This window comes from Stegostoma tigrinum, chromosome 8, assembly GCF_030684315.1.
Source record: "Stegostoma tigrinum isolate sSteTig4 chromosome 8, sSteTig4.hap1, whole genome shotgun sequence".
NCBI lineage: Eukaryota > Metazoa > Chordata > Chondrichthyes > Orectolobiformes > Stegostomatidae > Stegostoma > Stegostoma tigrinum.
Window position 1 is genome coordinate 52,093,263 of NC_081361.1, and position 26,912 is coordinate 52,120,174.

At 43.0% G+C, this 26,912-nt stretch overlaps 1 protein-coding gene and 1 long non-coding RNA gene across 2 annotated transcripts in view; one reads left to right on the forward strand and one right to left on the reverse strand.

The window, feature by feature from the left end:
* Positions 1–15,355: 15,355 nt before the first annotated feature.
* Positions 15,356–21,886, reverse strand: LOC125456232 (uncharacterized). Its single transcript, XR_007248424.2, has 3 exons — positions 21,772–21,886; positions 21,424–21,535; positions 15,356–15,678 (listed from the first exon to the last, which is right to left on the reverse strand). It is a non-coding gene; the product is annotated as an uncharacterized LOC125456232 (long non-coding RNA).
* si:ch211-198n5.11 (methylcrotonoyl-coenzyme A carboxylase 2) overlaps positions 21,409–26,912 on the forward strand; it is a 95,153-nt gene continuing 89,649 nt past the window's right edge. The window contains exon 1 of the mRNA XM_048539159.2: positions 21,409–21,566. Coding sequence (XP_048395116.1) covers positions 21,547–21,566 — 20 coding nt within the window. The 5' untranslated portion in view covers positions 21,409–21,546. The remainder of the gene's footprint in view (positions 21,567–26,912) is intronic.

The following is a 26,912-nucleotide window of genomic DNA, read 5'->3' on the forward strand; positions in this document are numbered from 1 at the left end:
CATATGGTATCAATGTGGACTTCACCAGTTTCAAAATCTCCCCTTCCCCTACTGCATCCCTAAACCAGCCCAGTGCATCCCCTCCCCCCACTGCACCACACAACCAGCCCAGCTCTTCCCCCCCACCCACTGCATCCCAAAACCAGCCCAACCTGTCTCTGCCTCCCTAACCGGTTCTTCCTCTCACCCATCCCTTCCTCCCACCCCAAGCCGCACCCCCAGCTACCTACTAACCTCATCCCACCTCCTTGACCTGTCCGTCTTCCCTGGACTGACCTATCCCCTCCCTACCTCCCCACCTACACCCTCTCCACCTATCTTCTTTACTCTCCATCTTCGGTCCGCCTCCCCCTCTCTCCCTATTTATTCCAGTTCCCTCCCCCCATCCCCCTCTCTGATGAAGGGTCTAGGCCCGAAACGTCAGCTTTTGTGCTCCTGAGATGCTGCTTGGCCTGCTGTGTTCATCCAGCCTCACATTTTATTATCCTATACAAAGTACTTACTTTAATGCAGTTCAACATGGTATTAGCTACAGCCCCAATTTGATGTCACCTAGAATTTTGAAATTTTACATCATGGTTCCCAAATCCAAATAATTTACATAAATTGTGAACAACAAAGTACACAGCACTAATCCTTTTTGAACGCTGTTTCTCACCATTTGTCACTTTACTATTAAGCGTTACTTTCAGTAATTGCCATATAATGATTGTGAAGGTAAGAATTGGGCCTCCAACTCAATGATAATCAGTCCTGAAGCGAAAATTCAGCATCTCTCAGTCCAACCTATTCAGACACTGAAATTGACCAGTGAAAAGCACTCCAATTAGTGAGTGCATGGAAATGTTTTCTACAAAATTAGTGCAAGTACAGTTGCAGACTAGACACACCTGTGATAGTCAGCAATGTCTGAAGAGCAACATTGGTTTATTTTCCAAATCAGCCTGTTCAGAGATGTTATTACTGGAGCAGGTAAAACTTGAACCCAGATCTTCTGGCTCAGAGACAGGGACATTATGACTGTCCTACACAAAACGCTAGTATAGGTAAAAGAGATTAAATTTTCTGCATTGAAGTTTTGGAACAAAGTATTTAATTTGGTTTGATTCCTCATTGTTCTTTTGGGGCATCATATTTGTTGTCACAACTCACTGTACTCCAGATATGAAAACTGTGATGTGGTTATTGCGGGTTATAGTTACTGGTATACCATACAGACAGAAGCTTCCCCAGGAAGGGCTGGCTACAGTACCTCATCCCCCATGTGAAAGCCAAGACAGTGAATAATTCACCTGTGACCACCATCATTATTAAGCCTATTCACTTAGTATTCAAACTTTCCAGCAGGAGTCACTGGATAGCAATCACAACTTAATGTGGATATGGTTTAGTGTTCAAACCAATTGGAATTAATTACTCAGCACTCCTGGAAATCATACCTATGACATTACTGGTTCCAGGGTTTGTATGAAGCCACTTATTAATTTTTACTTTACTCATTCATGTGATATGAATGTCACTGATAAGACCAGCATTTATTGTTCATGTATAAAGGTGGAAGTTATGGGCTACACAATTTTGGGCTTCAGTGACCCAGATTTATACTTGATGAGGAGTTCCAGGATTTATGCTAAGGAAATTAAGATGACGTGTGGCTGTGAGGGGAACCTGCACCTGGTGCTGTTCCTGTCCACCTCCTGCCCTTGTTTTTCTAGGCAGTTGGGTCACAGGTTTGGAAAGTCAATTCAGACATTAGATGAACTCACTTATGATAATGTCAAATTACTGTATAAAACAAAACTGATACATTTCAGATACCTTATTGGTAAATGAATGCGGTGTAGTATAAAGCCCATTTAACTTTGGGCTTTGTTGACTTAAGTGGCCTTAGTGTCTCTTCCTCTGTAGTGATGCCTATTGAAAGTGTGTGTTTTGATGTCACTTATAATACAGGATTAAGGACACTGATAATCCAATGTATAATGATGTACATCTACATAAAGTATGTAATCCTATTAGACGTTTGGGAACACCCATGAACTGTTCATAAAAAAAGGCATACATGGAGAACACCAGATGAAAGAAATAATAAAAGATTGCTAAGAATGTATTCAGTTTGAAACCTTGTCAATACAGATGATTGAAAGAATGTATCTTTATAAAAAAATACAAACAGCACCCCCTAAAGGTCATTCAGACTTCTATTTAAAATGCACAAAAGAGTCAATTTTAGTTTGCCAAGACTGGCTTTGAAGGGGCAATACAGGCCTCAAAGAGGGATAAGTGGACTAATGGTCCCTTTAATGGAGATTACTAGTTCACTATCAGTTGTCCATGGAACTATCACTGTGCATTTACATTGTATATCAGGATCTTATGTACTTAATTGCCATTTTAGTATAGGATTAATTGGAAAGGGAGTAGCTGATCCCCGTAAACAAGTTTAAACGTAGGTTTAGAAGCTAGTGCAGAGTAGCTCAGGGCCTACAAAAATAATATGGACCACTTCAGCCCTGACTTTCTTTCTTTGTAATCCTGAATCTCTCCCCCCTTATACTTACCTTACTGTCTAATAAGGGGCTCCTGTGCCACTCAATATCACCTATTAAGTGACATAAACATTACCTTCAAGGCAAGCATTACTTGTCCATTGATTTGCCTTGAATTGAATGACTGGCTAGGCTATTTTAAAAGGAAGTTAAGGGTGAACCATATTCTGATGATCAGCAGCTACATAGCAGATTTTCCTGCTGAAGACATTAGTGAACCAGTGATAATGGGAACTGCAGATGGTGGAGAATCCATGATAATAAAATGTGAGGCTGGATGAACACAGCAGGCCCGGCAGCATCTCAGGAGCACAAAAGCTGACGTTTCGGGCCGAGACCCTTCATCAGAGAGGGGGGATGAGGTGAGGGTTCTGGAATAAATATGGAGAGGGGGGAGGCGAACCGAAGATGGAGAGAAAAGAAGATAGGTGGAGAGGAGAGTATAGGTGGGGAGGTAGGGAGGGGATAGGTCAGTCCAGGGAAAACAGACAGGTCAAGGAGGTGGGATGAGGTTAGTAGGTAGGAGATGGAGGAGCGGCTTGGGTTGGGAGGAAGGGATGGGTGAGAGGAAGAACAGGTTAGGGAGGCAGAGACAGGCTGGACTGGTTTTGGGATGCAGTGGGGGGAGGGGACGAACTGGGCTGGTTTTGGGGTGTGGTGGGGGAAGGGGAGATTTTGAAGCTGGTGAAGTCCACATTGATACCATTGGGCCGCAGGGTTCCCAAGCGGAATATGAGTAGCTGTTCCTGCAACCTTCGGGTGGCATCATTGTGGCACTGCAGGGGGCCCATGATGGACATGTCATCTAAAGAATGGGAGGGGGAGTGGAAATGGTTCGCAACTGGGATGTCTCCATCTCAGGCAACCAGCTTCTAACTGATGTCCATTTCAAGCCCACCGACTCCCACAGCTACCTAGAATACACATCCTCCCACCCACCCTCCTGCAAAAATTCCATCCCCTATTCCCAATTCCACCAACTCCGCCGTATCTGGTCCCACGATGAGGCATTCCACTCCCGCACATCCCAGATGTCCAAGTTCTTCAAGGACCGCAACTTTCCCCCCACAGTGGTCGAGAACGCCCTTGACCGCGTCTTCCGCATTTCCCGCAACACATCCCTCACACCCTGCCCCAGCCACAACCGCCCAAAGAGGATCCCCCTCGTTCTCACACACCACCCCACCAACCTCCGGATACAACGCATCATCCTCCGACACTTCCGCCATCTACAATCCGACCCCACCACCCAAGACATTTTTCCATCCCCACCCTTGTCTGCCTTCCGGAGAGACCACTCTCTCCATGACCCCCTTGTTCACTCCACACTGCCCTCCAACCCCACCACACCCGGCACCTTCCCCTGCACCCGCAGGAAATGCTACACTTGCCCCCACACCTCCACCCTGACCCTTATCCCAGGCCGCAAGATGACTTTCCATATTAAGCAGAGGTTCACCTGCACATCTGCCAATGTGGTATACTGTATCCATCGTACTCCGCGTGGCTTCCTCTACATTGGGGAAACCAAGCGGAGGCTTGGGGACCACTTTGCAGAACACCTCCGCTCGGTTCGCAATAAACAACTGCACCTCCCAGTCGCAAACCATTTCCACTCCCCCTCCCATTCTTTAGATGACATGTCCATCATGGGCCTCCTGCCGTGCCACAATGTTGCCACCCGAAGGTTGCAGGAACAGCAACTCATATTCCGCTTGGGAACCCTGCAGCCCAATGGTATCAATGTGGACCACCAGCTTCAAAATCTCCCCTTCCCCCACCGCATCCCAAAACCAGCCCAGTTCGTCCCCTCCCCCCACTGCACCATACAACCAGCCCAGCTCTTCCCCCCCACCCACTGCATCCCAAAACCAGTCCAGCCTGTCTCTGCCTCCCTAACCTGTTCTTCCTCTCACCCATCCCTTCCTCCCAACCCAAGACGCACCTCCATCTCCTACCTACTAACCTCATCCCACCTCCTTGACCTGTCCATCTTCCCTGGACTGACCTATCCCCTCCCTACCTCCCCACCTATACTCAGCTCTCCACCTATTTTCTTTTCTCTCCATCTTCAGTCCGCCTCCCCCTCTCTCCCTATTCATTCCGGAACCCTCACCCCATCCCCGTCTCTGATGAAGGGTCTAGGCCCGAAACGTCAGCTTTTGTGCTCCTGAGATGCTGCTGGGCCTGCTGTGTTCTTCCAGCCTCACATTTTATTACATTAGTGAACCAAATGGGTTTTTACAACAAGTAACAATAGTTTCATGAATTACTAGCACTCACCTTCAATTAGGTTTATTAACTGAATTTATATTTCTGCAGAATGCCATGCTTGGGTTTCCAGAGTTTAGACCTCCACACGACTAATCCAGCAATGTTCCCACTATTTCCCTCAATATTGAGCTGGTTGCTGACCTTGAATAGGGGGCTGTATATGCTCCATCCAAAAATTAACAGCTACAGCACAGGGTTGAATTTTTTTACTTCTGCGTAAAATAGACCGTATTAGATTTGCTAGCATTCCTACACCTCCATCAAATTTTCTTTCTCTTTTGAACTTGGAAATTTTGTCATTAGGATTTGTAAATGTTATGCTATATTTATTTAGTGCATTAATATCAAAGTCTGTGACACTTTTCATTTCCAGACCACAGACTGACCAATTTTATGGCAGAAACAGGGACAATACAATTGTTTACAACAGAGAAAGGCCTAAAGGAGCAATCACATATAGGTGTGCAAAAAATTGCCACATTTAACCTTTTGATTGTGTTTGTTTGATATGCTTGTCACGTTATTCATCTGGCTCATTTTATAGCTCTGCAGCTGGAATTAAAAGTTCAGAGCCTTCTGCCTGGCTGCTGTCTCTGAAACACGCTGCTAGCACCTGGAATCAATGTAAACACCTGGGTATATTCTACCCCCTGCCCCATATTTCTGAGATACCTGTCTTTTCTCAGTCAACTGTAAATGACATAAGAAATGAATAAAATTTGCAACCAGAGCCAATGAGTGTACATGCCTTTGTATATATCTATCTTTGTATATTTTTATATATGTGTGTGTATGGGATGTATATATATATATATACATATATGTATGTGTCACTGATCATTTTTGCAGGGCGTGGATCAGTTAGGAACATCTTCATAAGAGTTTAGAAGAATGAGGGGAAATCTCCTAGAAACCTATAAAATTCTAAGAGGACTAGGCAGGGCAAATGCAGAAAACATGTTCCCGATGACCAGAGAAACCAGACCAGGGGTCACACACTAAGGATAAGGATAGGCATTTAGGATTGAGATGAGAAATTTCTTCATTTCATCATGTTGCAGCTGTACAGGGCATTGGTTAGGCCACTTTTGGAATACCGCTTTCAATTCTGGTCTCCCTGCTACAGAAAAGATGTCGTTAAACTTGAAAGGGTTCAGAAAAGATTCATAAGGACGCTGCCAGGTTTGGAGGGTTTGATCAGAGGCAGAATAGGCTGGGGCTATTTTCCCTGGAGCATCAGAGGCTGAGGGATGACCTTATTGAAGTTTATAAAATCATGAGGGGCATGGAGAGGATGAATGGTTAAGGTATTTTCCCCAGGTGGGAAAGTCTAAAACCAAAGCACATAGTTTTAAGGTGAGAAAGGAAAGAGTTAAAAGGGACCTAAGGAGCTCCATTTTCATGCAGAGGGTGATGCATGAATGGAATGAGCTGCCAGAAGTGGTGGAAGCTGGTACAATTACAACATTTAAAAGGCACCTGGATGGGTTAAATGAATAGGAAGGGTTTAGAGGGAAATGGACCAAACGCTGGCAAATGTGACTAGATTTATATTGGATATCAGGTCAGCATGGACGAGTTGGACTGAAGGATCTGTTTCCATGCTGTACAGCTCGATGACTCTATCTATGATTCAATGGTAAGCCTGTATCATTCTCTGCCACAGGAAGTGGTTGAGACCAAAAAAATTCAACATTTTCATGAAGGAGTTAGATAGAATTGTTGGAGCTAATGGCTATGGGGAGAAAGCCAGAACAGGATACTGAACTGTTGATCATCCACGATCATTTTGATTGGCAGAACAGATTCAAAAAGTTGATTGGCCAACTCCAGCTCTTATTTTTAATGTGTAAATATTTATTGCTCACGTTACAATTTCCATTCAAAATTGATTGCATGCCAAAATATAACAACTTGTTGGCTTATTTGTAATATGGTAAGATTATGAAAGACATAATACAGATGTAAATCCATTCTTAAACTAACCCAGCATCAAATATAATTTAATTTGCACATATCTGGTGTTGAAGGTTGGGGTAGGTAGAGATGAGCTGGAAAAAGAGTGGAAGTGGTAGAGCATGAGCCTTGATAGGAGGTGGGTACAGTGGCAGAGATAGAATTAGTGATGTCTGGTATCTGAGAGAAGATGATGAAACCTACACTGACAGAGCTGAGAAGTTCATTGACCTTCTTCCTTCAATGTCTGACATTCGTTCAGATGACTGGGCAACTTCAACCCAAATGGCAACCTTGGACCAGTCTGGCATGGTCTGCTGTCATGGCCCCAACTGCAGGAAGAAAGAGGAAGTCCAGCCTGTGCACCATTGCATTCAGTAGGACCTCCAGGTCCCTGCCCACAAAATTGGGTATTGCTTTCCCAATGTCTGGAGTAAATATCAGGAACTGTGCGGGGCAGCGATGGACCGACAATGCTTGTTCAGGTGCACAACGGTTTTTAAAGATGTTGCCTGCACCAGGGTTGTTTGACAATTTCAGGATATCTTGTGAGTAGTGAGTCATTCCAGGAATGGTGTATGGTAAAATAGGGTGGAAATTGGTCATAAAATCTCATCTTCTTACAGGCTGTTGGTGCAGCAGCAAATCAGCCCGAGAACAGGCAATTAAGAAATATCCAACAATAAGAAACAAAATGAACATCTAAATGGTCCTTGCAGGTGTTGAATCAGTCTGCTTTCCATAGATGTCATTTCTGTCACACAGCTTGCAACACCAAAATCTTGTCCTGTAATTCACAGGGTTTGTGACTACCACTGTCTTTTGAGATTCAACAACATTACCTTAACATTCAGTAGTTTTCTGTGGCAAATAATACAATATATGACTCTCAAAGCCCTTTCGCCATCTGAAAGGGACTAGTGAGGTGTGTGATGGAATACTCTCCATTTAACACACGAGAAGCTCAAAACTATCCAAGTCAAAGCAGTTTTCTTGATTGACCACCCATGCACCATCATAAATATTCACTGCCTCCCATGGCCAGAATCTATCCCAGATAATTCTGTTCTGAGGCAATATTTTGAACAAAGACATCTCAATCTCACAGATTTAATCATACTAAAGTCCTCAACACTTGATATACTTCAGAGGCAATATCCGGCTCACTTGAATGTCACATAATAAATTGCCAGAGTGTGGAATGCTATTTGGTGGCCAGAGCTTTTCAAATAATTAGAAGACATGACATTCAATTGCATCATATATACTATACATCAGCAGGAGTAAAATGAAACACTGATAGAATTCTCATTCCTGTCCAGATTCCAGAATGTCTCAGAATGATCTTTATGAGCTCAGAGGGAGAACGAATAATACATTTTCACTGCAAATGGGATTCCAGATCTCATCATTTTGAGCAATAGTCCACAAATTGCTCATGAATACTTCAAGAAATACATTGAATCTTACTGAGTTTTCCATGTGACTAACTTACTGAGCTGATGATGAGGCTGAAAGGCAAATCCAGACAATAAAGGCTTTATTTAAAAAGAAAGATGACATTAACTTGCCACTGCTAAATAATCATTCTACCCTATTCTGATTCGGTGTAAGTTTTTGATTGGAAGCTGGCTGCAGGCTCAACTCTTCTGCATTCACTTAGACCATGTCACACAGCAGCAACTTTTGATCAAGTGAGGAAGAAGTACAATAAGTATTATTCCTGTTGAATGTAAAGTTACAATAATTGTCACACAGTACACAAATTTCAGACCTTCAAGATGAACAGTCAATACAGATTCGTAATTAAAATCATCAATACCAAGTCCCGGAGAAAACACATCTGCGATCCTAGCTTTTCAAGATAAATAAGAGGGACAGTGCAAAGATAATCTAATCAAGCAGAGTCAGCATGGCTTCATGAAAAGAAATTCTTGTCTGAATAAATTTAGTTTTTATTAGAGTTTTTTTAGGAAGTCTAACCAGAGTGGACAGAGGAGAACCAGTAAATGTGTTGTATTTGGTTTTCCAGAAGATATTCAACAAGGTACCTGATAAAAGGTTAAGTGACAAATAAAAGCCCATGATATTGGAAGTAATTTATTGGCACGGATAGGAATTGGCTCATTGGCAGGAAACTGCGAGTGGGGATAAGGGGTACTTTTTTAGGTTGGCAACCTGTGACCAGTGGAGTACCACAGGGATCAGTCCTGGGACCACAACTGTTTATTGATTTATTTATTTATTGTCATGTGTACCGAAATGTAGTGAAAAGCTTTGTTTACAAGCGGTCCAGGCAAATCATAGTAAACAAAGGATGTACAGATTAAAAAGACTTTGAAGAGGCACACAAGTTACATTGCACACAGCATGCGCTAGGCAAGATCAACATTAGCAAGATTAGCATTATTTGAGGCTAGCGATTCCATTGTTCAGCCTGATAATGGATGGGAAGAAGCCGTTGATGAACCTGCTCGTGCATGTGTTCAGGCTGCTGCAGCTTCTGCCTGACGGAAGAGGTTGCAGGAGATCATTACCAGGATGCAATGGATCTTTGATAATGTTGGCAGCCTTTCCGCAGCAGCAAGCCGGTAAGTGGAGCCCATAAGGTTGGCTTCCGTGTTGGTCTGGGCTGTACACACTATCTTCTGTAGTTTCTTTACAATATTTATTCATTACTCAGAGGAAGGAAGTGAATGGACAGTGGCCAAATTTGCAGATGATACTAAAATAAGTGGAAAGACAGGTTGTGAGAACGATACTAACAGTTTAAACAGAGATAGTGATAGGTTAAGTAAGTGGGGAAAAAGTTGTCAAATGGAGTATAATGTGGGAAAACACAAAATTGTTCATTTTGAAACAGAGAACAAAAGAACAGAATATTTAAATGGAGAAAAACTGCAGAAAGGTGCAACACAAAGGCACGTGAGGTTACTTGTGCATGAAACACAGAAAACTAGCACCTAGGTGCAGCAGGTAATCAGGAAGGCTAATGGATGTTGGATCTTATTTCAAGGGGCTATGAGTAGGAAGTTTTACTGCAACTGTACAAGGTGCTGGTGAGACCACATCTGGAGTACTATGAGTAGTTTTGGTCCCCTAATTTAAGGAAAGATGTTATTTAATTGGAGGCAGTTCAGATAAGGTTCACTAGGATGATTCCCAGTGTAGCGGGATTGTCTTATGAGCAAAGGCTAAACAGGTTGGGACTCTACTTGCTGGAATGTAAAACAATGAAAGGGGATTTGATTGATCCATACAGGATTCTTAAGGGGCTTGACAGAATAAATGCTGAATGTTTCCCCTCACGGGAGAGTCCATGACCAGAGGACATTGTCTCAGAATAATGGGGCACTAACTGAAGCCTGAAATGAGGAGGAATTTCTTCTGCTAGGGTTGAGAATCTTGTGGCCGAGAGCCTTAGAGGCAAAGTCCATGAAGGCTGAGATAGATAGATTCTTGATCAGTAGGATAATCAATGGTTGAGGGGAAAGGGCAGGAAATCAGAGGTGAATCATGTTGGATCAGTAATGTTCCTACTGAATGGCACAGGAGGCTTGAGGGACTGAACAATCAACCAATCTTCCTATATCTTATGGTTTGACAGGCAAAAGAATCAGAGTAGTGCATTAGCTTCTACAATGATGCAACCTTTCACAGCATTGACCAGTTCACTAACACACTTAGAAGATAACCTAAATGGTAAACTGGTATCACCCACTGATGTTCATCTTCCAAATGGAGTTCAAGAAAATGCATGGAGATCTCAAATTCTAAATCTTCTCTGAGAGTTGGGAACACAGTTGGCTAGTTTGGTAAAACTGCCACAGTGTATATCTCTCTGAACTAGAGATCAAGTTAGATATTTGGTGGGACATGTCAACTCAAGATATGTAAATATTATGATGTGATGTATTGGATAAAGTCAAAGATTTAGAATAGAGTCGTGTAAAAGGTTGATGTTAATATATAAATAAGATAATTTACATCATCATTGGGGAGGGACATGAGATCTCATGACCATGAGGAGATGGATCTCTCTTGCAGCCTAATGGTAGAAGTCTTGACCTGTCTATGTTAATGTTTACTACAGTTAAATGAAAAGATAATATTCAACACTTGTTCAAATGACTCCTGCAAATTTGCCAAGCTGTTTCCTGGATCCAATCATAGCATTTAAGTGTCCTTTCATAGCTTTGTCAGTAACATCTTTAACTGCTTTGCTGATCAATAAGATTAAACCAATGGGGCAATAGCTGGCCAGATTGAATTTGTTCTGCTTTCTGTGGACAGGACATATCTGTGCAAACTTCTATTGTGTTTAACAGATGGCAGTATAGCTAAAGTGGAATAGCTTGGCAGGGGAACGGCTAGTTCTGGAGGACAAGTCTTCAGTACTGCAGCTGAGATGTTGTGCCTATAGCCTTTGCTGCACTTTGGTGTTTTCTTCTATTATATGGAGTGAATTGAATTTGTTGAACAATCCTATGGTGGCAGCCTCAGGAAGAGGCGAAGATGGATTGTCCACTTTCGAGCTCTGATTAAGATGTTTGCAAATACTGCAGCCTTGTCTTCTGCACTGGCTGTACAGCCATATGTGCTGGTTTCCATCATTAATGAGGCCAGGAACGTTCATGAAACCCATGTTATTTAGTTGTCAACCACTATTCATGACTCTGACTAGCTTTCAGAGCTGCAGAAGTATAAATAATGCAGTTTTTAAGAGACATAAGAGTATATCTGCTTCTTTTTGGGCAGGAGGTTAAGGATAGTTTGAAAAGGGCCGAAGAAAAGCTGATATAGAGGAACAGAATCCAGCAGACCTACAGGTTGTTCTTGGACTGACAACTGCACAGATGCTGAGTGTTTTAAGCAGACTTTACACATTGCTAGTATATCAATTAATGGACCAATTCCTCAGAGCAGTGGCAATCAGTCAGCTTGCTACCACACCTTTTTGACTATCCTGCCCAGTAGATCTGCATTTTTGGCCTGAACAGGCAGTTCAGGCTTCTTGAGAAACATTGAGTGTACCTAATGTGGGAGTTTTCCAGTACGAAGACAGTAGGAACTACCAATGCTGAAGAATCTGAGATAACACGGTGTGAAGCTGGATGTACACAGCACACCAAGCCATGTTTTCCAGTACGGCACAGGATCAGCACTGGAGGCCAACTACACCTCCTTTTTGCAGCAGTACCTGTCATATTGCAAGGTTTAAAGGTCTAAAAGCATTCTTACAAGCTAAGTGGAGAGGTTAAGTATGTAAGGTAAGTGGGTGAGATGGTGGTTGAGATGCAGATGGGTAAAGGGTAGGTGTGTTAGTGAGGTAATAGGGTGACAGGGAAGTGGGTAATGATGTAGTCTGGGAGGTAGGTGGGTAAAGTGGTAACAGTGTGACTGAGGGGGTAGGGTAGTAGATATGTAGTTGAGGGAGTTAGGTGCCTAAATGTGGATGTTATTGGTAGGGCGGCAGGTGGCTTAGAGAGGAGAATGGGTCAGATATTGGGGGCGTTCTAAAGCCCTCATATTTATTATTTTGTTGAAGACATAAGCTTTGGAGGGTTGTGGAAAAAATAATTTAATTCAAGTTCAGTGGGTAGCTGGATTTTTTTTAAAGTTCACTTCACACGATGGTTTTTGTTTCAAAACAAGACATTTTTTGGAAATTACAGTTTCAGCTAAATTGTGTAATTGTGTTCAATGCTGACTTGTTCACTGGATGTCACCTGTCTGGATTTCATGGCTTCTAAAGAGTCAGTTTAAGTTTGAGATAACAAGGTGTAGAGCTGGATGAACACATCAGGCCAAGCAGCATCAGAGGAGTAGGAAAGCTGATGTTTCCGGTGTTTTTGAGTCAGTTGTTAGAGAAGTCTGTTGAAGAAGCTTTCAAGTTCTGTTTTCCTGTTCCCGACAAAATACTTGCCGTATGTCCAGTGTGGACTGCAATACTGATTGACCAATTTCATAAGAAGCCTTTAATGGAATTCACTTCAATATTTACTGAATGATGTAAAGTTTCCAGAGTCATCTGTACATGGCTAATGTGTAGTGTCTACTATTCACATCTACCCATATACCTTACCAATGGCCATACAAACGTTCTGTACCTTACTGTTTATCAAAACTAACAATTATTAGTTTTTTTAATCAAATAGAATCTCTGCAAAGAAATTAGTTTTCTTGTCTCTTTTACTTTGTGTATCTATGTTTGTTTGTGTTAGGGTATTTAGAAGGATAAATATTTTTATTTCCATTTGAAAACAATTTTTAGATTTACATCTTTGCCCAATAGGTTTCGTTTTCACAATAAATCAATAATTTTGTATATTTGAGAAACTTGGTTGATGGATCTTTTTATTCAAAACCTAAAATAGAAAGTGTATATAATTTCCCATATAGATAACTAGCTAAAATACTTAAGTTTGTTTTATGACTTTGGTACTGAGATTAAAGGGAGAGTGTGCACTCCTCAACCTTCCGTCAAAAAATAAGAGTGGAGGCTCCCATGGGATAATTCAAAGCCGGAAATGTGTAATTAGATGTTTTTGGTGAAGGAGGACGCTGAGTAATTTACAAAAATTAACCAAGGTTATGCTAACAGGCTTGGCAGAAAAGTTAGAATTAAAAGCAGGATCTAGGAAAACAGAAGTAATTGCGGCAATAGCTTTGCATTTGACGTTGGAGGAAGAACAAGGCATCCAAAGTGTGAATTAATTGACTTAGCTTAAATTCAGTTGCAGATGTAACATGAGGGCATAAAAGAAATTAGAAAACTCTCCAGAGAGAAAGAGAGAAGAGAGACGGGGAATTTAAAAAGTTGGAACTGAAATTTCAGGCGGGGGAGAGGAAAGATAACAGAATTAAGAAAAGGAATAGAGGCAGGAGAAAGAAATGAATAAAGAACAGGAATAGTGGCTTAGGAAGCCAGAAAGGCAAAAGGAGGAGACTCCCAGGAACCTTCTAAGGAAGGACTTGAATTCCACCAGAGCCCAGTGGGAAGATATTTAAATTTGAGCAAGCCATTCTGAGATTCGATGCAAGGGATCAGAAGCATTTTTCATTTATTTAAGATATTAGTTAAACGGATGAGGTGCTTAAAATAAAACTGAATATTACTTGTGCAAAGCAGGCTAATGGGAAGTTTTATGCCTTGTTTCTAAGAAACCTTTTACAGGTTGAGGTGGCAGAAAAGTGCATATGAGTTTGCTCCTAATGCTTTGAGGCAGAAATTTTTGAACCTTTGGAAACAACAACCTAGTCAGACTTATGTGGAATTTGAGACGGTCAAGTGAAATAATATTGAATGTTGACATTAAAGGTGGAAACTAGGTCTGAAACTCTTATGGAAATATAATTTGGAATCTCCATTGAGTGGAAACAGGCCCTATGGTCCAACAAGTCCACATTGACCCTCACAGCATCGCACCTAGACCCATCTCCCATAACCCACCTAACCTACACATCCCTAAACACTATGGTCAATTTAGCATGGCCAATCCACTTAGCCTGCACACCTTTGGACTGTGGGAAGAAACTGGAGCCCCAGAGGAAACCCAAGCAGACATGGGGAGAATGTGCAAACTCCACACAGACAGTCACCCAAGAGTGGAATCAAACTCGGGTCCCCAGCACCATGAGGCAGCAGTACTGACCACTGAACAACTAAATAATTCTTTAAAGGAATTTAAAATCTCACTCCCTCTTTCTATTCACACAGCAAGGTGGCAATAGCAAGACAGGCAACCAAGACGACTAATGATTACAATGTTGTCCAAGCACTTTCTCCATCACCCCTAAAAACTCAACAAGTTGAGAAGTTGGGAAGTTAAAAGGGAGACGTGTAACAAGGGATGAGCGGGGACAGCTTGAATGGCCTCAGATCTCCTCCCCAGGCCAGTAAAAGATGCTGAGGCTGATAGTGATATCCAAGAACCTAAGTATTTCAATTGCCAAAAGCTAGGGCACCTTTGTGTAGATTTTTAGACATTGCAGGCTAAATCCCTGATTTTGAGCATGACAGACCAAGATGTAGCTCTGACTGCACCTGAAGGCCAAGTATAAACATAGATGAGTGTGTTGGGGATATGAGAAAATATTTGAGAGCTGTGGGGAATTCTTGGCCACAGGCAAGTTAACTCATTACTCAAGTGAGGCAGGTAAACTTGTAGTTTTATGAAGAGATGGTGGGGCCAGTCAAACTCTTCTTCTGAGAAAAGGCATAAATCTTCCACTGGCGTGCATGTTTGAATGACAAGGTTTAAGTAAATGGTATTGGCAGACAGTATCTACATTAACATGTCAATTGGCAAGGTGGCTGATTTGTGATCCAGAGCTGATGCCAACAGCATTAGTTCAATTCCCACACTGGCTGAGGTTACCATGAGGACTTTCCTTCTCAACTTCTCTCCTCAGCTGAGGAGTGGTGACACTCAGGTTAAATCACCACCAATAGGCCCGCTTTTTTGAGAGCAGCCCTACAGTCTGATAAGACAATGTCCACTTTATAACTGTACTTTTGTATTGTGTGCAATTAAAGTGTGACCTAGGTCTGGGACAATAGCTGTAGATGTTATTCATTGCTTGCCAGTAAACAGAACAAAGGTAATGGTTTTTCCAGTCATCGTGGTGAGGCCAGTAAGATACAGTATGGTGGTAAAAAGCTTCCAAGGACTTTTTATTCATGTGTAGTGACTCGTGTTTTGGCTAAACAATTTTCATTGTCAGAGATCAGACCGACACCACAAACTGACATTTGATATCTAAAATTATCACTAGGGATTTCGATAATCTGAAGGAAACACACAATAAGTCTTCTCTGATTGAATAAAAACCGAAGGAACTGTGGATGCTGTAAATCAGGAACAAAAACGGAAGGTACTGGAAAATCTGGCAGCATCTGTGAAGAAAAAAATCAGAGTTAACATTTTGGGTCTGGTGACCCTTCATCAGAACTGATGGTAGCTGGGAAAACATTGGTTTATATGCAGAAAATAGAGAGGGGTGCGGGGTAGGGAGTAAATGATAGGATAGAGCCCGAAAAGACAGAAGTGCAGTTGGATAGACAAAGGAATTGATAATGATCTGGCCAGGAGTGTGAATAGCAGTTAGTAGGGATTGTTAGTGATCACAATAGGTGGTATGTAATGGCAGGTTATGTGATAACAAGGGTGTGTGGGACTGGGGGCTTGGACATGGGAGACTTTAGACTCTGAAATTATTGAACAAGATATTGTCTCCAGAGGGCTGCAGGGTCCCCAAGCAAAAAATGAAGTGTTGTTTTTCCAGCTTGCATTGAGCTTTTCTGGAACATTGCAGCAAGCCAGAGACAGAGATGTTGGCTAGGGAACAGGGTGGTCAGTTAAAGTGGCAGGCAATAGGTAGCTCATGGTCTTTTTTGCGAGAACATAAATGTATGCAAAGCAGTCACCCATTCTTTGCTTCATTTTCCCACTGTAGAGGAGACCACATTGTGAGCAGCAAATGCGGTATACTAGGTTTTGGGAAGTACAGGTGCGCGAAAGGTACGTTTGGGCCCTTGGATGCTGGGGAGGGAGGAGGTAAATGGGTAGGTGTTGCACCTTCGCTGGTTGCAGGGGAAGGTGCCATGGGCATGGGGGGTGGATGAAGGAAGAGAGGACCAGGGTGTCCCCGAGGGAATGGTCCCTATGGAAGGCGGACAAGGAGGGGAGCAGAATATGTGTCTGGTGGTGGCATCTCGCCGGAGGTGGTGGAAATGGCATCTGATGATCTTCAGGATGTGGATACTGGTGGGATGGTAGGTAAGGACAAGGGGAACTCTATTGCTGTTGCGGGAACTAAAATGATTGAGCTCAATATTAAGTCCAAAGGGCTGCAGGATCCCCAAACAGAAAAATGAAGCGTTGTTCTTTCAGCCTGCATTGAGCTTCACTGTAATGCAGCTGCCAGTCACAGACAGATGTTGGTCAAGGACCTGGGTAGTGTGTTAAAGCGGCAGGCAACAGGTAGCTCAGGAGAGTTTTTGTAAGCAGATGAGACACTGCGAGCTTTTCCAGCAACTTGTTTTTGTTCCTGATTTACATCATCTTTCAGTTTTTATTTGGTATTTAATTCACTGCCACATCTCTTCTAGGCATGTTCACCTTGAAGAAATTCTGCTCCTTTGTCCACCCAATTTCCATTTCATTCCTTCTTCTTGTCCACTGACGTTAATTTCACTGTCACTGACCAAATATTTACTAAAACTCATTTCCAAAGCTATAACACATTCCTCAGTGACTGTCTCCAGCTCAGACTCACCCCTTGTGGATTCCAACTGAAGTTGCATCCCTCATATTTTGAATCCTCCCTTTTCACTCACGGGATGAGGGCATCGCTGGCAGCCAGCATTTATTGCCCAGTCCAGAACCACAGGTATCTCCATGATGTTCAACATTCCATGAACAGCTGTTCTCGCTGCATCCTGAGATCTAAACTCAGTGCCATGTGGCATCAAATGCATACTCTCGAGCTTTCTCTCCAACACTTAGTTCTAACACTGACTTTGTTATTAAGCCTGCTGACAAGAGTGGTGCTGTTGTAGTCTGGCGTACTGATGTCTTTATTTCAGAGGCTGAGCGCCAGCGCTCAGGTACCTCCTCCTATCTTCCCCTGGACCATGACCCCACCTTGACACATCAGTCCACTGTTTCAACTACGGTAACTGATATCATTTCATCTGGTGACCTCCCCCTAGTCTTGCCTCCAAACTGATAGTTCTCCCAGCCCTGCACAGCATGCTTCTGCCTTATTCCAAAAAGGACTGCCCAGGCAGACCCACTGTTTCAGCCTGCTTCTGCCCCATAGAACTCAACTCTTCCTACCTTGACTCAGTCTTCTCTCTCCTGGTCCAATCCCTGCCCACGTGCATTCAAGATTCCTCTGATGCCTTATGCCGGTTTCAAAACTTTCAGTTTGCAGGTTCCAGCCGCCTCATCTACCATAGATGTGCAATCCCATTACCTGTCCATTGCCCACCAGGAGGGTCTTAGGGCTCTCTGCTTCTTCCTGGAGCAAAGACCTAAACCATTCCCACCCAGCACCACCCTCTTCCACTTGGCTGAGCTCATTCTCAGCCTCAACAAATTCTCTGTTACCTCCTCTTGTTTTCTTCAGGTAAGAGGGGTGGCCATGGGTACCCGCGTGTGCCTTAGTTATGCCTGTCTCTTCATGAGGTATGTGGAACATTCCTTCTTCCAAAACTATTCTGGCCCCCACCCACAACTGTTTCTTTGATATATCAATGATATCATCGGTGCTGCTTCCCTCTCTCATCCAGAATTGGAAAAGTTCATCAATTTTGCTTCCAATTTCTACCCTGCCTTCACTTTCACCAAGCGTATCGCTGAATCCTCCCTTCCCTTCCTTGACATCTCTGTTTCCATTTCCGGGGATAGACTGGCCACTAATATCCACTATAAACCCACTGACTTCCACAGCTACCTGGGTTATACATCCTTACACTCTGCTTCCTGCAAAAATTCCATCCAGTTCTCTGAGTTCCTCTATTACCATTGCATATGTTCCGATGAGGCCAACTTTGATGAGGGAGCATCTGAAATGTCCACCCTCTTCCTCAACCGAGGATTCCCCAGCACCATTGTCGAAAGGACCAACAAGTGGTTCTGACCCATCTCCCACACTTCTGCTCTCATCCTTTCTCTTTCCTTCTGCAACAGTGATAGGGTTCCCCTTATCCCTACCTACTATTCCACAGCATCCGCATCCAGAAGATCATCAGATGCCATTCCCACCACATCCAGCGAGATGCCACCACCAGACACATATTCCACCCACTCCCTTGTCTACTTTCCGCAGGGACCGTTCCCTTCAGGACACATACAGCACCTTCTCCTGTAACCAGCGAAGGTGCAATACCTGCCCATTTACTTCCTTCCTTCCCACAAACCAAGGGCCCAAAGATACCTTCCAGGTGAAGCAACACTTCACCTGTAATTCCCAGAATCTAGTTTACTGCATTCGCTGCGCACAACGTGGTCTCCTATATACTGGGAAACGAAGCATAGTCTGGGTGACCACTTGTTCTGCTCACAAAAAAAGACCCTGCCACTTTAACACACCACCCCATTCCCTGGCCAACATCTCTGCCTCTGCCTTGCTGCAGTGTTCCAGTGAAGCTCAACGCAAGCTGGAAGAACAACACCTCATTTTCTGCTTGGAGACCCTGCACCCCTCCAGACTCAATATCCAGTTCAATCATTTTAGGACCTAAACTCTCTCCATGTCCTAGCCCCCTACCCCAACACCAGGTCTTGTTATCGCATAGCCTGCCAATACACACTGAGTTTGTCGCCATATATCCTGAATGACTGAGTTTGCAAAGATCCCAGCCACAAACATATCTTGTGACTACAAGAAATGAGAACAGGAGCAGGTCCTTTTGTCCGTCGTATCTGCTCTGCCATCAATTAGGATCATGGCTGACATGATATTCCTTACTTCCATTTTCCCCGTAACCCTTGATTGCCCAACTAACCAAGGATCTAACTGTTTCAGCCTTAAATACATACAAGGCATCTGCCCCCACAGCTCTTTGTGACATGGAGTTCCAAAGACTCTCAATCCTCTGAGAGAACAAATTCCTCCTCATTTTCGTCTTAAATTGGCACTCATTAAATTGGTGACCTGGCCATGCATATTAAAATGCCAATCCTTGTTCATTCTTTTGTATCTTGTCCATTTTGTCTTCAAGAATGTACAATTACTGGCCCAAAGTCTTTATTGTCCAAAGTGAATCTCTGCAAGAAACCCATTTTCTGGTTTCTTTTATCTGGTGTGAGAGTTGGGTATTTCAAAGAGTACATATTTATATTTTCATATTCGAAACTGCATTAATTAGCTTTATATCTTTGCTGAAGAAGTTTTGTTTTTATAATAAATCATTAATTTTACCGCTTATGATGTAAACCTTGTTACTCTAGAGCTAAGGGAGGCTATGGCTTAGTGGTATTATCGCTGGACTGTTAATCCAGAGACCTAGATAACGTTCTGGAACCTGGGTTCAAATCCTACCAAGGCAGATGGTGGAATTTGAATTCAATAAAATATTGGGAATTATCTAATGATGCTGTGAATATCCTTTAGGGAAGGATATGAGCCACCCTTACCTGATCTGGCCTACATGTGACTCCAGACCCATAGCAATGTGTTGACCTTCAACTGTCCTCTGGGCAATTAGGGATGGGCAATAAATGCTGCCAAACAAGTGAATTTAAAAAAAACTAATACAGAGAATGTAAATAACTGGCCATTTCAGTAAATGATAAAATATTTAAGTTGTGCTCGAGGAGTAGTGGGACCACAGGGAGATGGTGCTGTCCCAGACTGAAGTTGGGAGTTGGGGTTTCCCAATGTTGGAGAGGTTGGATTGAGCATCAGGATTAAAGTTGGTGGAGGGGGTTTAAGTGTTAGAGAACATGGGGAGGTAATTGGTGATAGGGGGTCAAGGGGGGTTGTGGTGATTAAGCTCTGATTGGTGATGTGGGGAGTGGGTGATCAGAGTCTAGCTGGTGATGAGGGTGGGGTGGTTACAGGGATCCAGTTGGGAAGGGGGGGTGGAATTAAGGGATCCAGTTGGTGGTGGGGGGACAGTTTAGAGAGACCCAGTTGGTGATGGGGGTGGGTTATAGGGGTCCAGTTGGTGAATGAGGGCAGATGGTGGTTCAGAGGGATCCAGTTGCTGATGGGGCGGTATAGAGTTCAGTTGGTGGGGCGTACAAAGGTCCAGTTGGTGATGTGGAGATTGATAAGGGTTCATTTGGTGATGGCGGGGGGTTATATGAGTTCAATTGGTGATGGGGGTGGGTGGTATGGAGATTCAGTTGGTAATGGGGGAGGTTATAAGGGTTCAGTTGGTGATGGGGGTGGGTGGTATAGAGATTCAGATGGTGATGGGGGAGTTTAATAAGGGTTCAGTTAGTGATGGGGGTGGGTGGTATGGAGATTGAGATGGTGATGGAGGTGGGTGGTATGGAGATTGAGATGGTGATGGGGGTGGGTGGTACGGAGATTTAGATGGTGATGGGGGTGGGTGGTATGGAGATTTAGATGGTGATGGGGGTGGGTGGTATGGTGATGGAGCTGGGTGGTATGGAGATTGAGATGGTGATGGGGGTGGGTGGTATGGAGATTTAGATGGTGATGGGGGTGGGTGGTATGGTGATGGAGCTGGGTGGTATGGAGATTTAGATGGTGATGGGGGTGGGTGGTATGGTGATGGAGCTGGGTGGTATGGAGATTGAGATGGTGATGGGGGTGGGTGGTATGGAGATTGAGATGGTGATGGAGCTGGGTGGTATGGAGATTGAGATGGTGATGGGGGTGGGTGGTATGGAGATTTAGATGGTGATGGGGGTGGGTGGTATGGAGATTGAGATGGTGATGGGGGTGGGTGGTATGGAGATTTAGATGGTGATGGGGGTGGGTGGTACGGAGATTGAGATGGTGATGGGGGTGGGTGGTATGGAGATTTAGATGGTGATGGGGGTGGGTGGTACGGAGATTGAGATGGTGATGGGGGCGCGGGTGACAGTCGCTCCGGAAAAGTCAACTGGAACATCGGTGCTTAACGTCCAAAAAAGAAGCAGCGACCACAGACGCTCACCAGGGGCCGCGGAGGGAGGGCCGAGCCAGATCGGGCCGTACTCCGGCTCCCATTTCCGGCATCGCGTGCTGCCTTCTCCGGGTAAAGTTCCGGCGGGAAGAGCGGCGAATATCTGGCGGAGAAATGTACCGGCAATTAGCAGCGTAAGTGGCGGGCGTTGTGAGTGCGCGGTTTGCGCCCGACTGGGCCTCCACCAGGCCCCCGACACTTCGGGTCTGGGTTACACTGTTCCCACCCCCCGGGTTGTAAACTCCAACAAAACACCCGATTTGGATGTTTACAATATCCAAAAAATCACACTCGCTGATGTAACTGGGTTTAACTTTGAAACATTATTATATTTAGTACTTCCAGGCAGTGCCACTTTTCCACTATCATCTCTCCCAGGCGGACAGCGGCTGTTCACTTTGGGAGGGAGAACAGAATATCAGTTAAATGGAGAGAAAGTGAAAGCTGCAACACAAACGGACTTGGGGTTATTTGTGCATGAAACACCAGAAACTTATCACACAGGTGCAGCAGGTAATCAGGAAGGCGGAAAATAAACAGCATCAGAGGAGCAGAAAGGCTGTCGTTTCGGGCCTGGACCCTTCAAGGGTCAGCTTTCCTGCTCCTCTGATGCTGCTTGGCCTGCTGTGTTCATCCAGCTCTACATCTTGTTATCTCTGATTCTCCAGCATCTGCATTTTCTATTATCTCCAATTGCAGAAAGAACGCTGGCCGTAAGCACATTGGTGTCAAACAGTAGGTAAGTCTTACTGCAAAGTAAGAGGTGTACAGGGTGCTGGTTAGACCCCATGTGGAGTACGGAGACCAGTTTTGGTCGCTATATTATAAGGAAAATATAACTTCTTTGGAGGCAGTTCATGAGAATGAACTCAGAGGTAGTCAGGACTGCAGCTACTGGACTCCGAGACAACACCATGTGGAGCTGGAGGAACACAGCAGGCCGAGCAGGAGGATCCCCACCGGAAGTCAACTTTCCTGCTATTTTGATGCTGCCTGGCCTGTTGTGTTCCTCCAACAGGCCAGGCAGCATCAAAATAGCAGGAAAGTTGACTTCCGGTGGGGACCCTCCAGCTCCACACTTGAGTTATTACCAGAATGAAGTCTGGTATGAAGCCATTGTCTAATGAGTGAGGATTAAACCGTTTGGGACTCTACTCACTGGCACTTAGAATGATGAGAGATATAAGATTCTTATGCGGTTGAAAGGATATTCCACCTCTTGAGAGAGTCTCGGACTAGAGGAATTTGTCTCAGAATTAAGGGGTACCAATTTAAGAGTGAGAGGAGGAACTTCGTTTCTCTGAGGGTTGAGAGTCTTTGGAACTCCTTGCCACAGAGAACTGTGGTGGCAGTTAATGTGTATATTAATGGCTGATATAGATAGATTTTTGATCAGTAGGAGAATTAAGAGTTATAAGGAAAGTGGATGTGAGGAGTGCCAGATCAGCCATTATTCTGTTGAATTTTTAAAAACTTATTCACGGGTGCATCACTGGCTAGACTGGCATTTATTGTTCATCCCTAATTGCCCAGAGGGCAGTTAAGAGTCAACCACATCACTGTGTCTGCAGTTCCATGTCGGCCGAAGCAGGTGAGGATAGCAGATTTCCTTCCGTAAAGGATATTAGTGACATAGATGGGTTTTTCCTGACAACTGGCAATGGTTTTATGGTCGTCATTAGACTCTTATGTTGCGACTACTACCAAATTCAAATCCTTCCTGGCTGTCAGGATTAACAGCTCATTGATAGCACCACGAGCCCATTGCCTCCCTTAATGGTGGAATAGGCTTGAGGGGCATTATGACTTACTCCCTGTACTTATTTCTTGCAGTATACAACCTGGACTTTAAAGTTTATTTTGTGCAAAGTGATTCTCAGAATGCATCTCTCACCTGGGGCTTTTTCTTCAAAGTCTGTTTTTAAAATGTAGACTCAAGTCCATTTTTATCCACTTGTGATCTTTGTATTTTTGGACCACTGTTACTATTATATAATTGTAACCATTTATTACTTCTGTGATGATATAGTCATACAGCACAGAAATAGATTCTTTGGTCCAACCAATCCATGCTGACCATAATCTCAAACTGGACTAGTTCCACTTATCTGCGGTTAGAGATGTAGGACAGGAAGCCATCCAACCACTGGTGCTTGTACTCACTCTTTTAGAGGTTTCCAATTAATCAAATCGACTTGCTTTCTTTCCCCTGGGCCTGTATTGCTTTTCCAATCAAATATTTACCCAATTCCTTTTACATGTTACCATTCAACCTGTTTCAATTATCCTTCAAGGCAGTGCTCACAACTCTGTGCAAAATAAAGTCCTGTCTATCTTTTTCTTTGTCTTTTTAAACTTGTTTCCATTTGTTATCACCTGTCTTTCATTGGAAACAGTTTCTCCTTATTTACTCTTTCAAAGCCATTCATGATTTTCCTGTACTTTTGATATCTCCTCTTAACCTTATCAACTCTGAGAACCTCAGTTCTCCCTTGTTACATAACAAAAGCCCCTCATTATTCTGGTAAACAACAATGTGACTTCGCCAAGTCTTTGTTATCTTTTCTGAAGAATAGTGCACTGAATTGAACTCAACATTCCAGCTAAGGCCTTACAATACAACTTGGTGTAACTTCCTTGTTTTTAACTTCTATTCCTCAACAAATCAAGCGGGGGATCCTCTATTTTAGCAAGCTTCTTAGCTTATCCTGTCATCTTCAAGGACTTGTGCACCTTTATACCCAGCGGTCTCTGTTCCTAAAAATATTTAGGATTATATCCTTCAGTTCATATTCTGTCCTCATTCTTTCAATTAAAATGTATCATTTCCCAGTTCTCAATGCTAAATGTCTCCTGTATCTTGTCTGCTCATTTCATCAGTTTGTGCCTTCCTTCTCTTTAATCCCATGGGCTTTAACCTTGCCAAAATTTCTCTCATTTGAAACTTCATCAAATGCTTATCGAAAGATGACGTATGCACTATAACCACACTATCATCATTGACCCTTTCAGTTAGATCAGCAAATAACTCAATTAAATTAATAAAACACAGTTTGTCTCGATAACAAAGTGTGAAGCTGGATGAACACAGCAGGCCAAGCAGCATTTCAGGAGCACAAAAGCTGGGCCTAGGCCTGAAATGTCAGCTTTTGTGCTCCTGAGATGCTGCTTGGCCTGCTGTGTTCATCCAGCTTCACAATTTGTTATCTTGGATTTTCCAGCATCTGTAGTTCCCATTATCTCTGATCACAGTTTGTATTGAATAAATTTATCCTGGCTTTCATTTATTAGCCCACACTCTTCCAAATGCCGGTTATTTATTCCTGATATTATTCTTTAATTTGGAAACTTTTTATGTTTGTGTGTTTCTTTTACAGAAAAGCTTAAATGTTTTGGGATCAAAAGACCCTGATTGTGCCATTTTTTTTGCGTGCAAGTAAAAGAAGTGCACCTATCTCTGTGCTGATGTTCACAGTAGATAATGCTGTCCTGTTCCCTATCATTCACCCCTTAAGTTTCTCTGGTATATATTTTTTAATCAACCTGTTCTGAGATACTATGACACATCTCTGGAATACATGGGACTTGAATCTGGGCCTCCTTGCTCAGACTTAGGTACAGGGTCATTGTGTCTCAAGACCCCGACACTTCTAGGAGAGGTTGATTGACTTAATTACATCTTTTCTAAGGATAATATAGCATCACCATTGAAGTCTCCGGTGGCTTTGAATCTGCCTGGGTACAGTTCAGTATGACCGGACAAGTTACTCATTTTCAGCTGCGGGCATTGACAATGAAACAGCATCTAATTTAGCTTTTGAATCCTGAAGTCCATTGGTCCAGGTCTAATATTCAGTAGAGACAGTTTCTTCTTGTCATTGGATGGCTGTTGCAGAAAAATGGGGCTTAGAGCCAAGGGCCTTAGAACATACCCTTTACTAACCCATCTTTACCTTAAATTCTGAGTCGCTCCTCCAACCCGACCAACTTTTGATTTAATGTCAATCCTTATTTTCATGCTAGAAGATGACTTGGTGGTGTTCACACTTTGTAAAGGCTTCACATGTAGTTTTCTGTTTACAAAGGAGAGTGAAAAACAGACTTTTGTGGGAGAATGACTGGCAAAATATACACACACTTAGATGCTAGGCTTGATGGTGGCTTAATGATTAAGCTGATTATTTCTAAAAACTTTCAAATAACATGTCCTCGGTGGCTGATTGGTTAAGTCAGCCAGAAGCTGTGTCATACAGACAGGATGCTGATATTTTGATCCATGATGAGTCAGTTTTATCTGTCAGAATTCTAGCTCATCATTACAATTGAATTTTATTAAGCCTGGATTTGTAAGTGGATCATTGCCGGAATTGCATCTCTTGGTTAGCTTCCAGTGAGTATTACCAGGGAAGTAGGCATGCATGACAGAACATGATGCCTTCTTGGTAACTTTAAATGCTTGCTGTCCAAACAGACCATGAAGATTGGCAATCACTATTCCCAGAATGACCAAGAGAGAGGAAAACAAGAAAAAACAACCTAGAATTGTCCTGTGCGATCAAAGGAAACTTAATTGTGAATTATGATATTGTATGTGTGCTTTGTCCAAAAGTAGACACTTAGGCTCATTGCCGGCTGATGCTTCATCCTGCCATTTCTTGGCAGTTTAAGGAAAACCAGATTTTGTAATCATCCATTCCTGGAAACAAACATTCAAATGTTTTGAATTACTGTTACTCTCGCTCTAAGTTTTGATTTTGAGACTAGTAAGACTTAGGAATGGTGCAAAAATTGGCAAAATTTATGATAATGGAAATAAAATATATTATCGAAACAATAGTATAAATTAATTCAATAATGTACTGGGAGAAGAAAAATTGATGCTTGAAACATATTAATACTTGAGCCATATATGAACCAGGGCCAATGTTTTGTGTACAAACTTCCTCAGTCTCTGTGCTGACAAAAGTATTTTCATTACCAGTATTGAGGTTTTTTAGAAGAATAATTTTCTCTTTATGAAGATTGGGTTTTGATGTATGCATTCTTTGAATCTTCCCCATTAACAGGGAAATAGATGACTAAAATGCCAAAAGTTTCAAGTCATGTCGACACTTAAAATGAATTGGTGATGTCATTTTTTTTCCTTACTAAGAACATAAGACTAGGAAAAAGACATTAAAATTGGGAAATAAATTAACTTTAAAATTTCATCTCTGTTTTTAATGTTGTACTCTTCCTGATTGCACTAGCCTGTGGCGATATTCATAGAAAAGAGCTCTTCATCCTGCCTCAGCAAAATAGAATAAATCACTGTGCAGGATTATCCTAAGCTTGCTCTTTTTGAATGATCATAGTTATACTTTAACAACCAAAGCTACAATTTGACCAATATGCTTTGGACCAGTCTCAGAAGTTCACAGACATCAACCGAATGGACCATACGATCTGATACTGGGCTTTAACAACTCCATGTGGGACAC